General features: G+C 45.5%; 1 protein-coding gene across 2 annotated transcripts; it reads left to right on the plus strand.

Annotated features, from left to right (window-relative positions):
• The first annotated feature begins 179 nt into the window (after positions 1-179).
• On the plus strand, positions 180-9,688 carry BRAT1 (BRCA1 associated ATM activator 1). Of its 2 annotated transcripts, none has more exons than XM_061992668.1 (13): positions 180-519; positions 837-991; positions 2,090-2,237; positions 3,152-3,524; positions 3,617-3,736; positions 4,864-4,955; positions 5,210-5,328; positions 5,822-6,008; positions 6,294-6,367; positions 6,922-7,015; positions 7,299-7,397; positions 8,408-8,586; positions 8,760-9,688. In XM_061992668.1, the coding sequence occupies exons 1-13, from the start codon at positions 393-395 to the stop codon at positions 9,489-9,491; spliced, it is 2,499 nt and encodes an 832-aa protein (XP_061848652.1). In that variant the 5' UTR covers positions 180-392; the 3' UTR covers positions 9,492-9,688. The 2 variants fall into 2 exon arrangements, with proteins under 2 accessions (XP_061848652.1, XP_010201786.2); XM_010203484.2 differs by having other exon boundaries at positions 181-519; positions 6,913-7,015.
• The last annotated feature ends 13,896 nt before the right edge of the window (positions 9,689-23,584 follow it).

Below are 23,584 nucleotides of genomic sequence, written 5' to 3' on the forward strand. Positions count from 1 at the left end.
CGCAGCGACAGCGCCACCAAGCGGCGCCGAGGGGCAGCGCGCCGAGGGGCAGCCCTGCGAGAGCCGCCTCCGCCTCGCCGCAGCGCCTGCTCAGGGCCGCAGTGGCAGCCCCAGGCGAAGCGCGGCCCTGGGAGCTGCCTCTAGAGCGGCCGCGGGGCCCCTTCCCGTGCCCGCACAGGCCGGCACGGCGGCACCCCGCCCGCAGGGCCCCTCCCGCCGCCCCGGACACGCCCCCGCCTTCGCGACACTCGCTTTGCGGCCGGGGCCGCGGGTCTGTGCCGGTACGGGGTGGGTCCCGCGGCCGGTAACACCACTCCTCCCCATCCCGCACCGCTCCGGCAGCGGCCATCCCGAAAGCGTAGTACACTGGCCGGGCCCGCCGCCGCATCGCCATGACCCGCGAGTGCTCCCTCCTGCTGCCGCGCGTCTGTGCCGCCCTGGCGGACCCGCGGCAGCCCAGCTCTGACGACACCTGCCTGGAGAAGCTGCTGGACTGGTTCCGGGAGCTGGCGGAGAGCGGTGAGTGCCCGTCGCCTGAAGGCACACCACCCCCCGGCCCTGGCACGGCCTTGTCGGAGGGTAGCGAGGCCTGCAGGCCGGACCCCAAGGGAAGCTCCCCTTAGTGGTGCTATTCCTTCGATGACACCTACAAACACTGTTTAGTACCTGAGGCTTGTACCTGGCCTTGGGCTTTAGGGAAACCTGAGTTCATCCGTAACCATTCTGACGGTTTACACTCAACTGAGACACCTACCTTAGAGTTATGACAAGGGACGGAGGTCCTGGCAGTGACCCTGTGTTTTCTGGCCTCTTCTTGGGCAATGCCTGGTTGCTAGATCCCACGGTGAAGCTGATGGAGGACAACCCCTGCCTGACAGAGTTCATCACGTCTGTGCTGGCATTGCCAGAGCCCAGCCCGAGCATCCTCTCCTTTACCCTGCGGTTAGCCGGGATACTCGCTGCTTCTGAAAACCGCTTCCAGCACTTGCAGGTGAGTCGCTCACCCAAGTACCTGCTGCCAGGATTCTGTTTCCTCCTTCCACATGGAAGACGCCTGACATCGGATGTCAGGAGATTGGGGCATCCCTTTTTTCTATGCTATCTAGAAACAGGACAAGTGGTAATAGGATGAAGCTAGAACATAAAAAGTTCCATTTAAACATAAGAAAAAACTATTTTACTGTGAGGATGAGGGAGCAGTGGAACGGACTGCCCAGGGAGGGTATGGACCCTCCTTCCTTGGGAGGTCTTCAAGACTCGCCTGGACATGTTCCTATGCGACCTGATCTAGGTGGACCTGCTTCTGCAGAGGAATTGGACTAGATGATCTCTAAAGATCCCTTCCAACCCTACCATTCTATAATTCCATGAAAATGTAGGTAATGTGATTATAACATTTCTGATGTGCATCGAAGAACTCAGCAAGTTGTGATGTGCTACTGAAGACTTACAACCACTCTGTTTCTTTTCAGTTCTCCTGTAAAGCTGCTGTCTTCTTCCTTCTGCCTTGCCACAGTAGTACGATGAATGCTAATATGGAGTGCTTCTCATTTTCAGTTCAAAACAGTACATGGCATAACACTATTTCACAGCAGTCGTTGCAAAATGTCGTGTCCCTGGATGGACCTTGTAGATTTTAACTGCACTAAGATGTCATTTTCTCTCTATAGTAGGTTGACAGGAAATCTCAGATTCCCTGCAAAAATGAGAGGGCTTTTTAAAACCTTGCCTTCTACAATAAAATACATTGATAGTACAAAACTCAAACCCCAAAAGGCTTCCTTCAGGGAAGAAATACTCACAACTGCATAAAGCAGTCTAATGGAAGTGATATATACGTAAGTTATTCCTAGTATCTCAAAACCAAGCAATTTTGGTTTTGAACACCTCTGTTGCTTAGTCCATGAAGGAGAGCTGTCTTGAGTGGCATGGCATTCCAAAAATTTTCTATTTAAGTGATACTTCTAGCAAGAGAAGATTTTACTACAGTATTGATACTCTCGACTTGAGTGACAAAGCAGCCTCTCAACTGCCCTTGAGCCCCTTTGCTTACCATTGACTCTGTGTGTTCCCCTCTGTCCTCACTCAGCAGGAGCAGCTGTTGGTCAGGCTCTTTGGCAGGGATGGGTTTCTGAACAGCTCACTGTGGGAAGATGCATCTGTGCGAAGTGGCTGGGTGGAGGGTGTTCACAGCATGATGCATCACCAGCTTGCCCTCCACCTCCTCTGCCATGGTGGTGAGTACTTCTAGGGCTGGCAACTCCCCAAATTTTCCATGTCTCTTCCATGTCAGTCTGTAGCTCAGATGTCAAATGAGACAGGAGTTTTAATTTAAGTGAGATAAAAATGAGCTGTTTGTCAAAACCACTGAAGTCTTTGAAACCTGGTGAGGTTTTTGTTGAATTTGTTATGCGTTTAACTTTTAAAAGTCATTATTTTCCCCAAACACCAAAGAATGTGCCATTTTTTAGAGGGGAAAGAGGCACAGCTTATGAAACACATAATAAAAATGGTTGCTTCCTATTTGCAACTCTTACTAAAAGCTACATTTCAGTATGATTTTAGTGCAGAAAAACTAACCAGGGGCTCATTTATCCCTTAATACTTGCACACATTTGCAGCCCCAGTGTTCTTTGGCAGGTATGTAAGTTCTGCTGTTAACACCAGCTTTAGATCCTATGTGCAGAGGGGCCTAAAAGACTGGACTGGTGTTAACGTGCAGCATGTGCTGCTGTCCATGGGATGGGACGGGACGGTGGGACCATTGCTGCCCGTTATGTTTTATCTACTGCTTGTGTCCAGAGATGGTACAGGCTCCTTTCATAAACACACAGTGAGTGTGCTGTCAGCTCTCCTGATGTTACTAATATTACATTGAAGTCCTCCTCTGGTCCTCAGTTATTAAATCACCTGAGGATCTGAAAACAATTTTACTTTCTTCTTTTGTTTGCTTTCTGTTTGGTTGTTGTTAAGGACTGTCTGACTTAAGAATGCCATAAAGACTACAAAATAATGTATTAAAAAGTCCCTCTAATACCATTTAAAGCTATGTGGTATTAGAGTAATGTAAGGTGGAGCCTTGCTGCACTCCATCCATATGATAAGAAAGGTGTTGTTTTTCCCTCCAGTGATTTGTTTTGTTTTCACACAGGGGGCATTAATATGATCTTCACTCTGCAAGGGGATCCCAGCCTGTTTGTGGCTTCAGCTGCCAGTCAGCTTCTGGTACACATGCTCACCCTCTCTGTAGAGTCTGAAACAACTAAACCTCTCACTACAAAGGACTGCAACTGGCCAGCATGTGCACGAATGATTATAAAGCACATAGAAGACTCTCTTCAGTCCAGCTCTGCCTCTGACATCGAGCAGTCATTGAAGCTGCTGACTGGTTTGTTTGGCAGTTGTCGTGCTGCGTGGACTGAAGTGCTTTGGTTAGGCATAGCAAAGCAAATAGAATCCTTTTTGATGGAAGAGACTGTTCGAGCACCGCACACGCTGGCGAATCTTTTGCTTAACATGACATGGTAAAGATCTCACGGCTCTTGGGTCTGGTGATGAGATGTATCTGTTTTTTACCATCTGACAGGACATGCTCCTTACATTTCTTTCTTCTCAGGTCACCTGTGTTTTGTGACACTGAAGGCAGTTTTTGGGCATTAGTTACTTCTGCTCTGGAACACTTAACCCCAGTAGAAGCGGGTCCTTTGGCAGTAGGAATTCTGAGGCTCTACAAATGGTAGGACTTACTGCAATTACATTTTTGCACTCTGCAGATGTTTCTGCACTGATATCTCTGGTGTCTCTCCAAGAGCTGTTTTTTTTTTAAACTCATGTTCCTTCATACATAAGACTGGTTGGCAAAAATCACACCAGCAGCTAACAAACTTCAGACACTGATAGTTAAAATTCAGTTTCAAGGAGAGAGAAAGGAAAGAAGCCAGTATTGTGTTTATGTGTATGTGTATAGATATCTTATCTACAGTTGGCCAATTTTGGGAACAAATAGCAAACTGCTTTAACTTTATACTGCCAGGGTTAAGATGGACACAATATGACTACTTGTCAAATCCAATAGTCTCTATTCAGTTTTCTTCTTCACAAAAACACTGACTAGCCTAAGAGCTTTCACTGCTGTCCAGCAGAATTGTGCATCTGGAGACTGTATTGACAGTTGTAGAGTAACTTAGGTTAGAAGGAACCTGTAGAAGCGATGTAATTCAATCTATTTCTTGGTGTGGGCTAACTTCAAAGACAGATCAGGTTACTCAGGACTGTCACCATTCACATTTTAAATATCCCTAAGGATGAGGGTTCCACAACTTCTCTGGGCAGCCTGTCCCAGTGCTTAACCACTTTCTTTACACTGAGACAAGTATTTTCTGTATCTACAGTTGGAATCTACCCTGTTGCAATATAAGATTCTTGTCTTGTTGTGTACTTCTGAGAAATCTGCCTGCATTTTCTCCATAATTTCCCTTGAGGTAGTGAGAAAGCATCAGGAAATCATCAGATGAGTACAGCACATATGGATACTGATTTACAGGCAAAGAAATGTATTCGTCTTAAGATACAAGGACACTCTTTTCTTGACAAAAAAATGTCTCTCTCTAAATGCCCTTATGCAGAATCTCACTCTGTTTATGTAGCTTCATAAGGCTGCTCCTGAATTCCAGGGCCATTTCTCCTCTGCTTTCAGTTATCCAGGAAAGCTCAGAATTGGATTAATACTTTCATTGCTTTGTCATTGCTGGCTTGTTTAAAAGCCTGCATGAAAAACGTGATTCTAATCAGCATTTGGGGGCAGATGTTTGGGAAGGAGTTAAAAGTGTTCTTGTTTTTGTAACTGCTGTTTCCTCCTTGAAGCCCACAAGATGTGAGGATTCAGGCACTGACTGTTCTACTTCAGCCAATGGACTGTATTTTGAGAGCAGCCTCCCAGCCTCTGGAATATGCAGGTACAGTTGTGATAGAAAAGTTAGAGGCTAGTCTGCTTGCCAGAGTTTTAAGTCTCTGGTGCAGACAAAACTGGAGGATGAAGAGTAGAAGTAGTTGAGGACAGTAGCAGGTTTGTGGTGAAGTGCAACATCTTACTGACAGTTGCATTTGGAGGGATATTCCTACAACATAACCTGAATATCTTGATTAACTTAAAATCACAGACCTTTGTATTCACTAACAAACCAAGTTCTTCCCTTCTGTGATCCTCTAGGTTTGCTGGATGAGTCTGTTAGTGATCCCATCACTGTGGAAAGTCTTCTGTCCTCCAAGTCATCTTGTACTGGTCTCCTGTGTCAGACCCTTGCTCATCTGGAAGAGCTGCTGTCTCTGGTAACATTCAGAGAGGGAGAAAAAAGCCTGGGGATCAAACTGGTGCTTGAAAGACAGCATAAAGATTGGCTGCAAACTTTTTCAGTAGAGTTTAACAGAACATGGAGGGGAGCTGACAGTGAGAGCCTCTAATATGTTAAAGAAATCAAGCACAATAGACTTCAAATAGGAAAGCAGAGGAAAACTGAGGCTTGTAAAGAGGGATGGCGCTTAGTTTTACATCTACCTTCACCAGCTTTGTTACCATGCCTTATGTCTACTGCTATTATTGATCCAGTGAAAGAAACATAAATTGAGCTGCTTTCCCAAGCAGCGAGAACAAGCTCCTTCCATCTGTGCAGCAGTTACTAGCTTTGTGGTACCTTGAGAACACACTAGAAATTGCAATTTTTGCTGCCTCCTGATGAAAAATTCTTGCTCTGTGTGCACACTTGAGACTTTTGCTGGAAACTTTTTTCTCTGTGGGTTTTTTTCCTTTCTCCCCTTCCATTAGGTTCTTTTGCCAGTGGACTTACCCTATACATCTCTGCTACGCTCCCTTATCACCATATTGCAGTTCTGTAATGGCTTTGTGAATCCTACGTCTCCCCTTGGAAGCACAATAAGCCGAATCTTGGTCAATTGCTTTCGAGTACAGAGGTCAGCTCTTGATGTCCTGGCAGCACTCTCGGAGCGAAAAGGTGAGTTCACCTTTGCACTTCGTTGGGTTTTTACATTTTGAAAATTTCTGCTGTGGTTGCAGAATTTTTCATGCCTTTTCACTGATCTTTCTGAATGATAACTAGCACTTCCACTTCTGAAACATTCATTTTTCCAGTTCTACCTACTGTCTCAGTGAACGTTACTTTCTGTTGATGAGTTGCTTTTACAATCCTGTGTCTTTCTGTATTTTATCAGTTGAGTTGTGATTCAACTGCTCCTTTTCTCTCAGTATTGGTCCTTGAGTTTTGTTTTCTATCCTTCAGGCTGTGATACGCTCATAGAAAATCTATTTGATGTCCTTCTGGCATACCTGGAAAGTCCAAACACCAGCCCAACTGTGAGTATAGAACCAAGGAGAGATCCAAATCTCTCCAAATCTCTCTTACCTTGCCCCAGTGGGATGTAGTTTTGAGAAGTTATCTGACAATAGTTGTTTCTTAGCATGGTTTGTATTAGAATATGTAGGAGACTTCTCTTGGTTTTAGGTGGCTTGCAGGAAATTACTAACATCTTAGTGAGCAAGTAACTGATCAGCTCATTGAGTGTTCTTGAAATGACAGGAGCCATCACATCTAAGAGTAGTGCCAATATACTCCACCTGACATGACCCTGAAGTGTATACTTTGCATTAAGGGATTTTGTTCTCTTGCTTTGTTTTGTTCAAATGACTCTGATGACAACTGGAAATGAAAAGTTCCTGGGTGTTCCTTTGAAATATTTTACAGGAACCATTTATTTGTGGCTTACTTCTCAGTAAGGAAGCACATACAGTTGTTTACTCTGAAAATTTCTCTGTAAGTTTGAGGCTAAACCATTTTTTTTACCATAACAGCCATGATCCTTCCTTCTGTAGTAAAATAAATCTGCTTTCTCTTGCTTCAGGTTCTAAAGAAAACATTTCATGCTACATCCAAATGGTTGGCACGCTTGCAGGAATTGTCCTGCTCCAACAATCAGTGGCAACAAACTGAGAAGATTTTGAAAGGTAATGAAGCTCTTCAGGTTGGGACACACAGCAGCTGGTGGCACACGTGAAATCTGCTCTGGCCTACTTTTCCTGCTCAAAACACTTAGGATTCATTCATTCCCAGTTATGATGAATTTCAGTTTAGCTGCACAAATAGTGCTTTGAAGAACTCTGGGAGAAGCACACAGCAGCAGCGAAAGGGATTGCATCAGATGAAGTGATGCAGAGGTTGTGCAGTGATTGCTTCAGTAAGACTTGTCGCCTTTTGTGTCCATTCAAGCTTGTCACTTGGCTTTTACAGATGTGTTTCTGGTGCTGCAGAAACGTTTGTGCAGTCCTTGCTGGGAAGTAAGAGATTCTTCTCTGGAGTTCCTCACTGTCTTAATTAAATGCTTAAGAGGTAGGTATAGACTTTTAACAGTTCAGATTGGAGGAGTATTTCTTTCAGTGTTATGACCAGGCTTGTGAGGCGTCCTCTGACCTGTAACGGGGAATAAGAAGAGAAAGACGTGTCACGATCCATAGTCTTAAATCATAATCAAATCTGACAAAAACTAAAAGTTTACCCTACTTTGCTGTTGAACTCAGATCTCTGTGTCCTTTTTAATGGCAGTTTTGGTGAGTTAAACTGAGGGATGTTGACACAATCATATATGTTGAGACATGTATGTCAGGGCAGGTGACAATGCTGAATGGCAGGTAATACTTTCCCTTTTTCTCAGTTTGCAGTGGAGTCTGGTTTCACTCAGCAGCCTGAGGTTTAGGACGCTAAAAGCCTAGATCTGCTTTGCATGCTTTAGATTAATAACTTATTTTCCACTTTACTGGTAGCTCAGGCTTTGCAGCAGCTAGGACTAAGGCAATGGTAATTCTCTTACATACATACAGTAGCTGTATGACGCTGGAAGAGAGGGGGATGTTGTTGACTGCTGTTGTCCCCAGACTCACAAAGGAAGTATCCAGCACAGTCAGCTGCATTAGCAGTTTACCCTGCAGCCCCTCTCAATGCTGCAATTGCATTCTTTCTCTTTGTCAAATGCCTTGACAACAGGGAGACTATTTCCTTTAAGCAATGGCATAAATGTGATGAGGCTGAAACCACATCCCCACTTGCCTGCAGAAAGTTTTTTCCTTGCCACTAGAACAACTCTAAATGGCTTTTTAGAAGTTCCAGCATCTAGCAGGGCTTGACTGAAAGTCACCAAGCTGCTGGAAAATAGGGAGCCTGACACAGAGCATCTGTGCTCTTGTGAGCAGCTCCCTGGTCTCCACAGTGGTTCAGCTCACTGGCAGCTGTCCCTGCAGTCAGTGGGCATCCTTGTATGACGCAGAGAACTGTTTGCATTGGAAAGAGCTTCATGCTCCAAGAGAATAAAGCCTTGTTTCTTTGGGTTGCTGTCTTGTTTACAGACCAGGATGAGTTCAGGCAGTCACTCCTGTCTTCAGAGGTGCCGAGACTCACAGAAAATCTTCTTGAGGATCCAGAAAGCTACGTGCGAGCGAGTGCTGTGACTGCTGTGGGACACTTGGCCTTCATTACTTACTTTGCTCCAGAGTCACCTGTCACATGGAATCACTGTAATAAAGAGGTATCACTTACTGCTGTACTATTTCTAACTTTCCTTACAAGTTTTCTGCAGTCTCTGGCAGGCAGATTTTACAACCAGTAATGAAAAGACTACATTTTTTTACTTCCACTGTTCTTGGTTTTTTTGCATCTTCCTCCCCTCATTTTGCTTTCTCTTGGTCTTTTTACATTTAGAACACTGTAGCAAAGCTTCAAGAAATCCTATCAACGGACCAGGAAGGCTTTCCTAGGAGGGCTGTGATCAACATCTTCACCAAGTGGCTGAGACAAGGCTGCACAGGTCAGCTGGAAGATACAGTGCAATTTGTCTCTAGAGCGATCCAGACTGTGGAGCACGACTTAGACTGGGAAGTCAGACTTGGTGGTTTGGAATTGGTTGAAGTTTTCTGTACTCAGACAATTTGCCAACTTGGTCTTCCCAAATGCCCATATGCTCCTGTCTCATCTGCAGTCTCCCCCTCCCTTCCTCAGGATGAGTCCCTGCAGATATTTTGCCGAGCAAAACTCTTCAGCTTTTTGTTTCAGTCTTTGTGTGACTGTGACAAACCAGTAGCTCAGAGAGCCTGTGATATACTGCTTGCCTTAAGAGGGACTTTCCATCCAATTAGTACTCTGAAGGATTCACAAGGGGCCAGAGATTCACCTGCAGGATGTGGCATTGCCTGGTTACAAAGGACACTGAGGCAGGGTTCTCTGGCCCAGAACTTCCCCACAGATGGTGCTAATGGGGTGGATTTTCAAGATCCAGAGAGCATGATGCTAGCTTTGAGTACAATAGACTTAGAAGAGCTACATGATGAGCTGAATAAAAGTAGCGATCACGTGGAGAAAAGCCCTCAGTCCCTCTTACAGGACATCCTTGCTACTGTGGGGACCATAAAGGAGAATGAAGCTGACTGTTACTGAAGACATCTTTTGCACTGGGAGAGCAAGGCTTAGGCAGTTTTCTTCTGAAGGAGAAATTTTGCTACTAGTCACAAATTCTCTCTTGAGGGGGATAAAAAGAAGTGTTACACTGAATGGAGAGAAGGTTTTGTTAGCAATTAATTGGATTAGAAAGGTCTTTGCTTTAATACAGACACTTTTTTTGTTAAGAAGTGTAGTTTCCAATAAACAGATTTGGTTTTCTAAATAAACACATTAAGAAATTCATTTGTTGTCTGTTTTTAAGTCCCATGTCTTTTAAGAAAGCACCAGCCTGTGGCTACAGAAAGAAACATAGAATCATAGAATGGTAGGGTTGGAAGGGACCTCCAGAGATCATCTAGTCCAACCCCCTGTGACTGAAAACAAGTTGTTGCCTGCTCCACAGAGCTACTCTGCCTCCAAAATTGATGAAGGCTGGTTTTAAGGGACACTTCATCTTGTCCATATCTCTGTTCTGAAAATAAGGTTCATGGGTTCCCTGTTGCACTTGGAGGTCTAGAGCAGAAGGTGGCATTTGAGGAGTCAAAAGCTGATCATGCTTAACAGTACATGCTTTCTTCCCCAGGTAACCTACTTACTTGATCTCAGCACTGACACTAAGATGCTGACTTTGCTTTTAATTGAAGCCAGGAGCAAGTCCATTTTGCTGACGTGTTTTCAGGTGCTTCTATTCTCCACTCCTAAAGAACCAGCATCACTTGTAACTAGTAAGAGAAACCGACACTGCAGCTTTTTCATGATAGAATAGATCTATGCTGAGCTTTGGTAAACAATTAGGAAATAGCAACCAAAATTGGCAATGTTTTAAAAACTCAGGGAAGACTAGTTTGCAACTTATTCCACTGTCTTGCCATGTGCTAAGACGCTTTCTGAAACTCTGAAAAAGTGAGAAAAAGGAGTATCTTTACCTGGAGGTCAAATGCTGTGTTCCTTTCCAGCTCCAGAATCATAGAATTGTAGAATGGTAGGGGTTGAAAGGGACCTTTAGGGATCTCTTTAGAGATCTAGTCCAACCCCCCCGCCAAAGCAGGTCCACCTAGATCAGATCACAGAGGAAACAGATACAGGAAATATATACACAGGAAATATACTTAACATCCTTTATCCTCCTGCAGCTGATGGAGAGGCAGGAACACCACGCTCATTTCAGGCTATAGCATCTAATGCAGTGCAAGAGCTACTCTCTCCGTCAACGTCCCAACACGGCACAGTGGAGTGAGATATAGTTGCGGTTCCTTGCAGCTGACGTTGCAGATTTCCTCCCTGCTTTTGAAGGGAGGCAGCACACTTACCTGTCAGCAGATTTCCTCCCTGCCTTTGAAGGGAGGCAGCACACTTACCTGTCGCTCTGTGCACCTCCTTATGTACAGCGGTGCCCGTCAGTGTTGTACCAGCGGCTGTCAGTAGGGGAAAGCAGCACTGCTTAATGACACACAATTGTACTTGAGCGGGATCTACACCTGGCAAAAGACTGAAAACGTTTCAAATCAGGCCTTTTCCTGCCACTGCATTTTTCTCAGAAATGGAAAGGCTTAGTGAGAGACAATGGATTTGCTTTTAAAGAAGTGTGGGTTGTTTGAGGAGTTTTAGCAACTCTGCCTGGTGAAGGGATCATAGCTCCAGAAGTAGCCTTATGGGTTGACAATAGGTCAGATATGCTCCAGGAAAGAAGACAGCAGGTGTCTGGGTAAAAGCCTTCAGCACTAGAATTGTGATTTCAGGGTTGTGCAGTTTAGGAGACTCCAGGGAATTATTCAAAATATCAGCAAATTGAAAAAGTGATTTGTTACAGAAGGGGAACTCACTGCTTATTACTGAGGTCTCTCAACTCCCAGAACTATTAATTTTTAATTGAATGTTTTTAATCATCTGGAGTGATGGTGACATGAAGTTTATACCGTTTGCCTAAATGCTATCCAAAGTCATGTTTATACACAGGTTGCTTGTACACTAAAACCCAAATGCACAACAAACTGGGAGGGCTCCTTATCTTTACAAGGGGAATTAAGGACTCCTTTCTTCTTTCATTAAAACGGGTCTCCACCTCTTGCAATTAGGTGCCTCAGTGCTGATTCTGTGCTGCTCTGTCTCCTGAGCTCATTGTGTTGCTTTACTTTGTTTTGTTTGCTGCTCTAGTTACAGTAGAGTCTTATTAACACTGAGATGCTTGCACTGACATCCCACACCTGATAAATGCGAGAAACATCAAGTGTCATGAAATCTGAGCTGCATAAGGAACAAGTGCCAGGACATAGAGAGGTTAAGGGAGATGAAAGCAAACTAAAAACCTCACAATTCTTTCTACAGAAGACAACAGCTGTGAGATCTCTGGGCTGAAAATTTAGCTACCAAATTTGTAAACATGCACGAGCAGCTACTAATGTGAATCATCCATCATACTGGGATACCTGCTTTAGGCTGCCCATCTTTGCACCCTTAGGAACTTGTACAAGCCCTGTACTCCACTTATTTACACTGATAAATAATTTTCAGCCCACTTGTTACCTACCAAAATTCTTGTTGCACCTCCCCACAGTCTTTATCCCAGCTACACAGCTCTCTGCAGGGTTAAGAATTTACACCATGTGGCACGTCTTGCCAAGGAGCTGTGGTTGTGATGCACTTAAAGCAGGGTTTAACTCTCAAGAAGACAGTCCTGAGAAGGAGACTTCTTACCCTTCATGCATACTAAGCATTTACTGCCAGTGCTACTGCTACTTACCATTTCAAAATATAGCAAGTGGTCCCTCCATAAACTCCATATCCAGCTGACTTCTGTCACATAGTGAGGAGTTAAACGATGTGGGGATGCAGGTGTGCTGCTGGCCTGCTGTTACAGACACAGGAGAACATTCAAAGCTGCTTTTTTGGGGAAGGATTTCTGTGGAAACTGCTGCTTTAAAGCATCAGTGTTGTAGCTGTGTAGGATTCCTGCAGGAGGCAGGCACCACCGAGACAGATTTTTCCAACACACGCACACAGCTTTCCTGATTTCAGCTGATTTCAGCAAAGGCTGTGCCATGGGCCTCAATTAATACAAGAAACACCAAGGCTCAGGACTGTCTTTTGCTTTAACGTGGGCTGTGGACAGCAGGCAGCAGCAATACAAGTGGTATCAACGCAGAACATCACAGATGAGAAAAACATATGTCTCTGATGGCTGGAACTGTGAAGATTACAAAGCTCATTTCAGCTCTTTATGTGCACAGGAGCAATGTAAGTTCTGTTGCCTGATCTTTATGCAGGTATGAAATTCTTAGAGTTGCTTTCAACACATTTCAGCAAAGCTCTGAAGAAAAGATTTATCCTTTAACTGCTCAGACTCAGATAGACACAGGGGAGAATAAACATCTTTGGCTCAACCCTGCACTAGCAACAGCTTTACAAAAGCTGCCAAAAGAACGGCTGTTAATTTTCTGTTTTAAAACGCTAGACAGCTAAAATCCAAGGAATATTCTTTGCCTAATTATACTAATTGCACAACTTACTCAAAAATGGGCCATAAATGTCTGAGGCTGTTGTTGTTGAGATACATGTGATCTGTGATTACAGATGAACTCGTGTGTATCTTTGCCGTTTCCCTTGTCCGACTCTAATAACGTTTGCTCTACTTTTCAACGCACATTCATCAAGGCTTCTAAAAACCACTGTGTGTTAGAGAGGAAACTCATCAACCAGCTTCTCTGCAGAACTTGTCAGCTATTTACAATGGAAAAATAACTCAGTAGCAGCACCTCTGTAGTCTGTGTCATTTCCCTTCAGAGCAGTGGTTTTTGTCCTCTGCTGGGAAATAAAGCACCACTTCAGCAGGGCCAGACCTCAGCCTGCGTCAGACGTGCCCCTCCACATACAGGACAGATCTTGCCTGTAACCTTGCGAGCCAGCACACAGAGAAATGGAACAGCTTGCTTTCAAAGAAGCAGTGTGCCTGAACAAAGCTGGTGATGTACAGCTGCAATGAAAGCATTCAGGACTCTGCAAACATGCACCATGGGTGCGCTTATAACTCATCCCCAGATGGAAGGGAAAGTGAGCAGTCTCTGCGTCAACAGCCTCTGCAACGCTACAGGTGCAATTATACAACTCTTTTGGTTAAAGCAATATGAAAACAGTGATTGTATCCATAATATCAACATGAAGTCTCTGCTTAGATCACAGCAGCTTAGTGTGTTTATTTACCATAAACATGTAACAGGGCTGCAAAGGTGCCTTTCATGGAGCTACCTCCAAAACAAACCCATCCAAATCAAGTTACTCTCCAGCTCCTTTTGCAGTTGCCCAGTTGCTAAACTCCGTGCAAGGGCAGGAACATGCTATCTGGGACAGAGCATGCACCTGCTCCTTTGAGGGATACTGCCTGATTAGAGAAGATCGGTGTAAAGTAAAACCATGACCTTAAACAGCTCCTTTAGAACATTAGGGCTTGAACTGTGGTTGGACTGCCTCTTTTCACTCTTTTTTCATAGAATCACAGAATGGTAGGGCTGGAAGGGACCTTTAGAGATTACCTAGTCCACCCCCCATGAAGAAGGAGGTTCACCTAGATCAGGTCACATAGGAACATGTCCAGGTGGGTCTTGAAGACCTCCAAGGAAGGAGACTCCACAACCCCTCTGGGCAGCCTGTGCCAGGGCTCCCTCACCTCAACAGTGAAATAGTTTTTCCTTATATTTAAGTAGAACTTTTGGTGTTCCAGCTTCATCCCATTACCCCCTGTCCTGTTATTAGCTACAAGAGAAAAAAAGAGATGCCCCAACCTCCTGTCACCCACCATTTACGTATTTGTAAATAAGATATCCCCTCAGTCTCCTCTTTTCTAGACTAAACAGCCCCAGTTCCTGCAATCTTTCCTCGTATGAAAGATGTTCCAGTCCCCTGATCATCTTGGTGGCCCTGCGCTGGACTCTCTCCAGCAGTTCCCTGTCCCTCTTGAGCTGAGGAGCCCAGAACTGGACACAGGACTCCAGACGAGGCCTCACCAGGGCAGAGTAGAGGGGGAGGAGAACCTCCCTAGACCTGCTGGCTACACTCTTCTTGATGCATCCCAGGATATCATTGGTCTTCTTGGCCAAGAGGGCACGTTGCTGGCTCAGGGTTAGTTTACCATCAATCAGGACTCTCAGGTCTCTCTCTGCAGAGCTGCTCTCCAGCAGTTCAACCCCCAGCTTGTACTGGTGCATGGGATTGTGCAAGATATGTGAGAATTACTCTTAAGAGATAGACTCACTTTTAGATCTTTGGTTCTCCTATTTCATTATCTCTTGGTCCTCATATTTCCAGTCTCCATTGACCCCCTATCTCCAAGCTTTCAGACTGGATCAGCAGAAGACAGTAGGAAGCTTGTGGTGCTGTGTACGAGGACATCAAGTCTTGTCCCTGCTAATCCTTCACCATCACCACACTACGAACTTTGGCCTCAAACCAGTTTCTAGGCTGGGCTATGGCCAGCATGAAAGAGCCACAGAGCCAGGTCTGGCAGATGGTGAATCCAGGCTGTACATCTTGAAACACAACCTGGCCCAACCCAGCCAGCTCCAAAATAAACTCTTCTTGAGCTGCATTAGCCATCACACACAAAATTCTTCTGATGTAATCCTTACATAGGCTGGGTAGGGGCACAAGTGAGCCCTGGAGCCTGTTGCTCTCAAAAAACACACACCCTTGATGGGTCTGATCGTGTGATTACAACTATCATTATGTGCCAACAACAAAAAAAAGCTGCAGTTAAAACACAAATGGGAATGGTTGCTAAGTGACAGCATCCATACAGGCTTGTCACAGCTGTGAGAAAAGCAGCTGCGCCTGCACAGCAATTCCATCTTTTCCATGGAGTTGAGGATAAAAATACTGTTTTCATTACTGTCTAGTAACCTTACTTTGACCTGTCAGAATATTTTATGCTTTGGGTTCTGACAAAGAGCCCTGCTACAACAAGGCTAAAGTCTCCTCTGAAACCAGTGGAGGCGAGTTTGATTCAAAACATAAGATTGCATGCTCCTTCAACATGTTTTCTTCCCAGTGAACCAGTGCACAAGACAACAACATGGCTTTCTTAGCTAAATGGTCTGTTTTTGAAGAATGGGGAGCTATGTGACAATATTTTCAGTAAGGGTCGTTTGAAAAAAACAACAAAATCAACAACATAACCCCCTCCACACACACACACACACACACACACACACCTGTTGGTTTCTAAAGCAAACCTGTGGGCTCTGCTCAAGTCTGCAATATTTGGAAAAGAAAATCTTTTTTTTTTCAGATCTGTAAACAACACAAATCCTTATAAATAAACTATTTAAGCTGGAACTTTAAAATTATATAAAGTGATAGTTGAGTTGTTAAAGAGTCTGGGATCCAGCGAAGCACGAAGAGGTCAATCACTTTAGTGAAAGCAGTGATGTGGCAGGGTGGGAGGAAGCTGCAATGGTACTTAAGTACCATTTTGCCAGGGTGGAGTATTGCAAACCCCTAAAGTGACCCTACTTAGCACAACTGGCAGCTCAGTGCATCCAAGGAGGATACTTTTTTTATGAAGAAGGAAAAAAGTATTGCAACAGGCTGTATGTGACAGCTTGCTCACCCTGGGTGCTCTTACATGCTGAAAAAAATCCTGTTTGAGGCCACGCTGGTAGCAGAGACAAAGGGATGGACCTCTCAGCATCCTGTGAACAGAAGTGACCAGGAAAAGCCCCCACCCGGCTGCCAAACAGAGAGAGGAACACACAAACAGGCGTGCACAGCTTGGCGCACACAGAATCCCAGAATGGTGGGGGTTGGACGGAACCTCTAGACATCATCCAGTCCAATCTCCTGCTAAAGCAGGTTCCTCTCCATCAGGAGGCACAGAAACATGTCAAGGTGGGTTTGAAAAACCTCCAGAGAAAGGCTCCACAACCTCTCTGGGCAGCCTGTGCCAGGGCTCCCTCACTCTCACAGGAAAGAGGCTTTTTCTCATGTTCCAGTGTAACTTCCTGTGTTCCAACTTGTGTCCATTACCCCTTGTCCTGTCACTGGGCACTCATCCTCTTGACATCTGCCCTTTAGGCATTTGTAAGTGTTGACAAGGTCTGCTTTCAACCTTCTCTGGGCTAAATAGCCTCGGGTCTTGCAGCCTTTCTTCATATGAGAGGTGCTCCAGTCCTCCCATCATCTTAGTGGCCCTGTGCTGGACTCTCTCCAGCAGTTCCCTCACTCTCTTGAGCTGGAGAGCCCAGATCGGGACACAGTGCTCCAGATGAGGCCTTAGAAGAGGAGGAGAACAACCTCTCTTGACCTGCTTCCTGGCCACACTCTTCTTGATGGATCCCAGGATGCCATTGGCCTTTTTGGCCACAAGGGCACATTGCTGGCTCATGTTTAATTTGCAGTGCACCAGCACTCCCAGGTCCCTTACCACAGAACTGCTCTCCAGTAGGTCACCCCTAGCCTGTACTGGGGCATGGGGCTGTAACACACTGCACTGCCAATAAGTGAGCTGTATAGGCATATCCAGTCACTTGAATGCAAGGGATTCTCTTCAGCTGCTGATATGGCGTGTCTTGGTGTGAAACATCCTACCAGCAGCAGTTTTCAGCTAATTATGCTCTTTCCAAATTGAATTCTCCTTCAGCTTCGTCCACAGAAGCCCCAATTTCCATTGCCAGGAGTAGCAGCCCTGATGCTGCCAACAGCTCTAACAACAAACAAGTCACCCCTGCAGTCAAAGCTCATCCACGTGGATAAAGCCAACTTGACTGTTGCCTTTGGTCATGATCTCCATGTCAACATATTAAACACTTTTATTTTGCACATTGTACCAGAGTAGAATGTGATTTCACACTCCTCCCCCCCATATTTTATCCATAAATGTAGCACTTTTCCTGGCTGTTCTTATTCCTCAGGTTGCTTCACTACAGTCAAGAAAACGTGTATATCTCACACTGGTATTAAACCCCAGTGTTACTGCTCTCTAAATCCCACAGCACACAGTGAATATTGTTGTGCAGACAAAGGTCTGACTTTTCAGCAGCATTAAATTAGCCAGCTCAAAGGTGTAGCTTGCTGTCTGTCTGGCTGGATGAAAGGCATGTCCTCTGTGTACGCCACAGTGCTGGCAGACAGAAAGCTCAACCTTGCCCTTACTAAAGGTCTGGTATCATGAAGGGAAAAAAAAAGAGAGACCTCCTGTCTCCCTAATTCCTACTGAGAACTCCTGCCCCACAGGGATCAGCCTTACCATCCTCCCTAGTTTGGGAGCATCTTCTCCGCCCTTTGTTTATTGCAATGAGATCAAAGATCTATCTCCATGGAAACGTCTGAGCTCAAGGAGTTTCTTCACTATGGCTTTACATCTTGCACGTAGGTTTTGGCAGTTTTTTGAAACAGAAGCTTTGAGATGATCAGCACTCGTGTCTCTACAGAAATGGGTTGATAAGTGATAGTCAACAACCTGAGTAGCATGTGTGTGTAACTAACACACAGGCTGTGAAGCAGAGCCTCCTGCGTTACACGTCTGCAGCCATTCAGCTATGCATAGAGGCATCCCATAACCTGGCTCCTATGGCTTCCTGGCTGCTTCCCTCATATCTGAAGTAGATGAGGGGCACTGACACGCACGTTCATTGATAGCTGGCACCCCAGAACTTTGTCCCCAAGTCTAAAGCCTGGTAGGACTTTCAGCAGATGCAGAGACCAGAGCCATGTGGGCAGAGCTGCAGGACCCCATTAGAGCCTGCTCTGCTCAAGCTTTGCAGGAGACAGCTGCAGAGCTGCTTGGATGTACTCAAAAGAGACAGCAAGTGGCTCAACCCCCCCAGCCCAGCAAAGGTTTCATGAATCCTGTATTCAAACAGTCATCCCTGGATCAGCAGTGCTGAGTCATTCCAGTGGCTTCCCCCCCAGTAGCGCTGAGCTCCCATTCTTTCAGCACTCCTACAACTAATTCCCAGGAGAGGGAAAATTTTTAAAAATGAGTAAACCAGACATGGTTGATGATATTTCGTTCCCAGTTCAGCTCACCACATGGCCACACAAACTGTTAAACTGCCATACTGGGAGCAGGAGCGACCAGCCGGAAGGAAAACTGCTCCAAGGGCCACGGCAGCTGCTGCTGACAGAAAGGGGACGTGGAGCTGCAGCCTCACAGGAAATCCTGCAGTCAAAAAGGAGTACAACAGAACTCACTTACAAGGCTCACATTTTCCCAGGAACATCCTGAGAAGGGTGAGCAGGGAGTGGAGAGCATGTGCGGTTGCGCTGGCAGCAAAGCAGAGCTGATAGCACAGGCCTGGAGAGCATCATCCAGTGCCTGAGGTGGGAGGAAGCCCCATCTCACAGCACTGCTGGGGACAGACTCAGCTGCCGAGGAAGTCAGGCCACGTCTCCCTACTGCTTGTGGCAATGTGAGCCCCAAGTGGCCCATGTGCACATGGAATGTGATTTTTATAATCATATTAAGAAAATTCAGAATAGCAACTGTGCAGAGAGCAATCCAGCTGCCAGCACTTAGCCTTATCCTAGGGCACAGGCAGAGTACGCCAGGCGTGAATTAATACCACATAAGCTGCACCATGCTGAGTTTCATGGCTTAATTATAAAAGAGAAAGCAATAATCAAGGGATCTGTAAGGCTAATAAATGTTCTGAGAACACCAAATGTGACACAAGAGCCACAGCCAGTGTGACAGGACATGAATGCATTTAAAAAGCACATTAATCACACACGGTGTATTAATTTGCAGCAGGTTTCCAACGACAACCCTTGGCCTTTAGCTGCCGTTGTAGCATCACTGGGCACAAGTGGATCATCACCTAGTCCAGAGCAAAGTGGGCTGTAGTCTAACCACAGCAATAAACACCACAGCCACACATTAGCCCAACAAAACACAGACATTAGCTTTGGCTCAAAGCTCCGCGGCCTGGTGACTCTGCTGCCTCACACCTAAGCTTGGTTTCACGCTCACCCCTCCGTCAGCACTTGTAGGTTTCTGGGTCAGTGACAGTGTCCACTAGACTACACAGCACGAGTCACCTGGCCAAGGACAGCACAAGGAGAAAATCAGGCTCCTGGCAAATTCTCCAATCATCTCTACAGTAAAATGTTTGAAAGCGCTTCTGTTTCCCAGCGCTTCCACTTATCTCTGCTCTTCATCTCATATTTCATCTCACTGCAGCTTTTTAATTAAGCAGGCAGCTCATGTGAGGCTCTGCCTTTCATTCACAGGCTTCCATTCTTCCACAGAGTATGCATTTTCCTATAGAGGGTATTGTCTACAATTAGATTGTTGCCCACATGAAACTTGATGTTTCTCAGCAAAAACTCTGATAAGTCTTCGAATGGAGATGACACCAAAAAGAACCCCTCCCCCTGCACTATCACACAGGGATCCCCTCATTCCTGTAGGCCAAGATGCCAATAAAGAGCACAATCGATCCCTTTACTATTTGCTTTGGACTGAAATTCTGCAGGTTTGGGTGCCAGTCAGGGCTACATGTGTAGAAACTTGAAACCCTCTCAAACATCCACTTCTCCCCAATAATTTATTGCATCAGAGACAGCTTCCTTCCTGAAAACGTCCCATCCTCTGGCCCTCTACAAAGGGCAGCTCTTCACCCAAAGATCTGTTATCAAATGGCAGCATTTCAAAAGAAATAGCTACCCTTCCTCTCTCACTAATAATCCCAAATTTAACTATGTCCTACATAACACCTCCTCTGAAACCAGGAAGCGAGATGCTATTTCTGCTGGCCTCAATAAGTGGACTCTGCTGAACCCCAGGGAACACAACAGACCAGGTTCCAAACTGAGTTGAAAGACTAAGACGGATTGCTCAGGCAACAGCCTCCTTCCTCCTTGTCCCTACATCCTAATCAGGAGCCAAGAGGAAGCAAACAGAAAAATTAAAAAGAAATAATAAATAATTGAGAATCACTCTGTACCATCTCCAGCTCTTCTATGCCAGGCCAAATTTGCATTCTCCTTGCTGTAAAAATACATATCTGCCCCCTCCTCTGCCTCTGCGACCATATGGAGACCCGAAATCACGCTTCCTCATGGGAATGAATCATGGAGCATCCACACCAGCTTCCCACAGAGGGACTTCAAACATGAAATCGGTGGTAAAAGGGGAAGAAGACCTTGCATATGGGCACAGCTTGAGATAAAACATTTTTTCCTTAGATTGGCACAAAGATAGACTTGAACCAGCCCAGATCCATGACTCTCAAATGCCAGTAAAAAGTCTTAAATCTGAATTAACCCATAATATTAGAAACTGCCCAGGATGCACACAGAAGCATGATCTAGCAGCCTATTTACAAATAAACAGCTCTCCTTCATTCTGCCACAAATCTTCTGCCCAGTGTTTTTATCTTCATTCTGTAGCTGTTCTCTTTTTCTCTCATCCTTTTCCCCAGCATCAGCTTGTAGCAGCAGATTGCACTCGCTGATCAAAGAAAGGCTGGGCTCCTTTTGTTTGTTTCTTAAAAAGCTGTGTCACTGCAGTAGCCCCAGCCAAACACTTGTTTTCACTGATGTTACTCCCCAAGCCTGCCAACACAGCATGGACTGTGCCAGGACACAGTAGAGAGGGACAATTTTGCTGGTTCTGGGCATTTTCAGACTGAGCACGAGCATTGCCTTAGAGACATGAATGCCTCCTTTCCATCACCTACCAGGTGGTGCTAGCTTCTTTCTACCTCTCTTGTACCACCTCCTACTGAGAGAAGGAAAGCTGTCCTTCACTGTGGCTCAGCTTAGCTGCTTTGCTTGGATATCTCAAAGGAATCATGGCAAAACCCGAGTAAGACACTCACATCACTATTCACCCCTTGGTCCATGAGGTTCATCCGTGGGGCTCTTCGGGGAAGGGTGATGGATAGGACACAAAGCAGCATCCCAAGGCACGTCCTGACACACCAATGGGGACTGCTTGGGTGGCATCCAGGGCAGCAGCTGGGGAAAGGAGGAGCCTTTCCACAGCAACGGCACAATACACTGTATTTTTTTAATGGTATCATGAGTGAACAGAAGAGACAAGGGACATTTCATGCCACTTTTGTGCCTTCTGATGTACATACAGAGCCAAACTGAATTATTTCAGTGAGTAAGCACTTGTTAGACATTATCCCTCAGACCCTCCTGTTTAAAGTGAGATCCTGCTTTAGCAACCCATCTGTTGCTTCAGGCCTTCTGTCTATCCCAAACATACTACCACATCTTCACCTTGCAAAGGGAGCAAACCTGTCCCCAAACAGGTCCCTGCTACATCTTCCCAGTAACTCCCAGGATGGTAACTCTCCATCTCCACCACAAACCAGTCAGTCCCGTTTTTCCCCTTTCCATCACCACTAATATGTAACCAAACTCACTCTTTGGCTTTTGTGCCTGTTCCTCCTAGCAAGTTTTGCAGCCACCTCATTTTCATAGCAGCAGCAACATGAGACTAGACTCTTATTTTTTTTGGCATGTGCACATTCCCTAATTCTCCTCCTTGTGCTGTCCAAAGATGAGACAGCTCCTTCCCCAGCTGTGGCTGCAACTGCATTAGTAGCAGCAGCAAAGTAGCTGCTGCTAATACTGTAGTGCTGTGCAAGTGCAGGTCAGTGTGGTCAACCAGCAGAGAGAGAATGAGCTGAACCCATGTTGCTTTCTTTAAACTGCTAAGAAAGTTTGCTCATGTACATTTATGCTTTGTGATGACAGCATAAACTGAAATTAAGAGGCACTCTGGCCCCTTCAAAACTGCCTCAAGATACAAGGATGCAAAAATAACACTCTTGACTTTTGAATAGCCAGAACTCCAATAATGGGAGTCATTGGAAAGCAATATGGGACAGCATTTCACACCTGCAGGGAACAATTTGCTCTCTGAAAGAAAAAAAAAAGCACAGATATTCAGAGGGTGATCCCACCAAGAGAGAGCCCCTGCAGAAACCTTGGGTCACACTGAGAAGGCAAGCAATGCTGAAAAAGTTAGAAATACACACCAAGAGCACATCCTCCACTTTCTAATGACCCAGTGAGACCACAAAGTCACCTCTTCCCCCTCTCAGAGCATAGGCCACCCATTTCACCTCACCTCTGCTGAAGCCAGGAACGTGTTTGACTGCAGCCCATGTTGTGGAAAGGCATCTTATCTTGATTGGAAAACACTACCATATGGAAAGACTTTCCCTTTCCCCTGTGATTTGTTCCAGCAGCTAATCCACTTCATCCTTAAAAAATTAACAGTTCAATTTGTCTGGCTTCAGCCTGCAGCTGTGGGCTTGGGCCATGTCTCCCTAGCTTAGATAGCTCTTGGGTACCTGCTTTTTCTCCTTATGGAGCTATTTCTGTATTCCTGTACAATTTTCTTCATCTAAGCAGCTACAGTTGCTTAAGTTCCAGGCTTAAACATTGGTTAGAGGATTATTTCATTCCACTTCCCCCTGAGGATGTGCTGCTCCATCAAGTTTTCTGCACTCACCTACTCAAGGCAAGTGCCTCTGTGTTTTGCATCCTTCTATGTGGAGACAACGGATCATGGCCTGTCTAGGAAACAAAACTCGGCATAAACAATTGACTTTAGAAGCAGAATAGTGATTGCTGCTGCTGACTGCAGATAAAGGCCACTTGTGGTGAGCATCACGTCTCCTCTGCGACTGGCTTTAATCACAGCTGAGCTAATGCTGAGTGCAGCCATCCCAGAACCCTTCTGCTCCCTCCCCAGCCCTAAATCATCATCCCTCCGATTCACAGCATGTCTGGCCTCTCCAACTCCTCTCTGTCTTCTCATCTGATTTTTAACCATCTCCTCCTTCCTTTCACCCTTCCCATTGTCCTGATCTTCTCTTGACAAAACCGCTCACCTCCTAAAAACTCATAGAGTGAACGTGTGGCTGTTTCCTCACCACTTGCCCTGCCCCTGTTGTCCATGTCCCTCACTGTAAGCTCTCCTGGGCGAGGACCACCCTCTTCCTCCTGTGTCTGCCCAGGATAAATCCATCATTATGAGAACACCAGGCCTGTTTACTCATGCTGGTCAGTGAGACCTCTGGCAGCTAAACCAGGTGTTATTAAGTTTAAATGCAATAGGTTTCTTAGCAAAAAATAAA

Source organism: Colius striatus, chromosome 3, assembly GCF_028858725.1.
Source record: "Colius striatus isolate bColStr4 chromosome 3, bColStr4.1.hap1, whole genome shotgun sequence".
In the NCBI taxonomy this organism is placed as follows: Eukaryota; Metazoa; Chordata; class Aves; order Coliiformes; family Coliidae; genus Colius; species Colius striatus.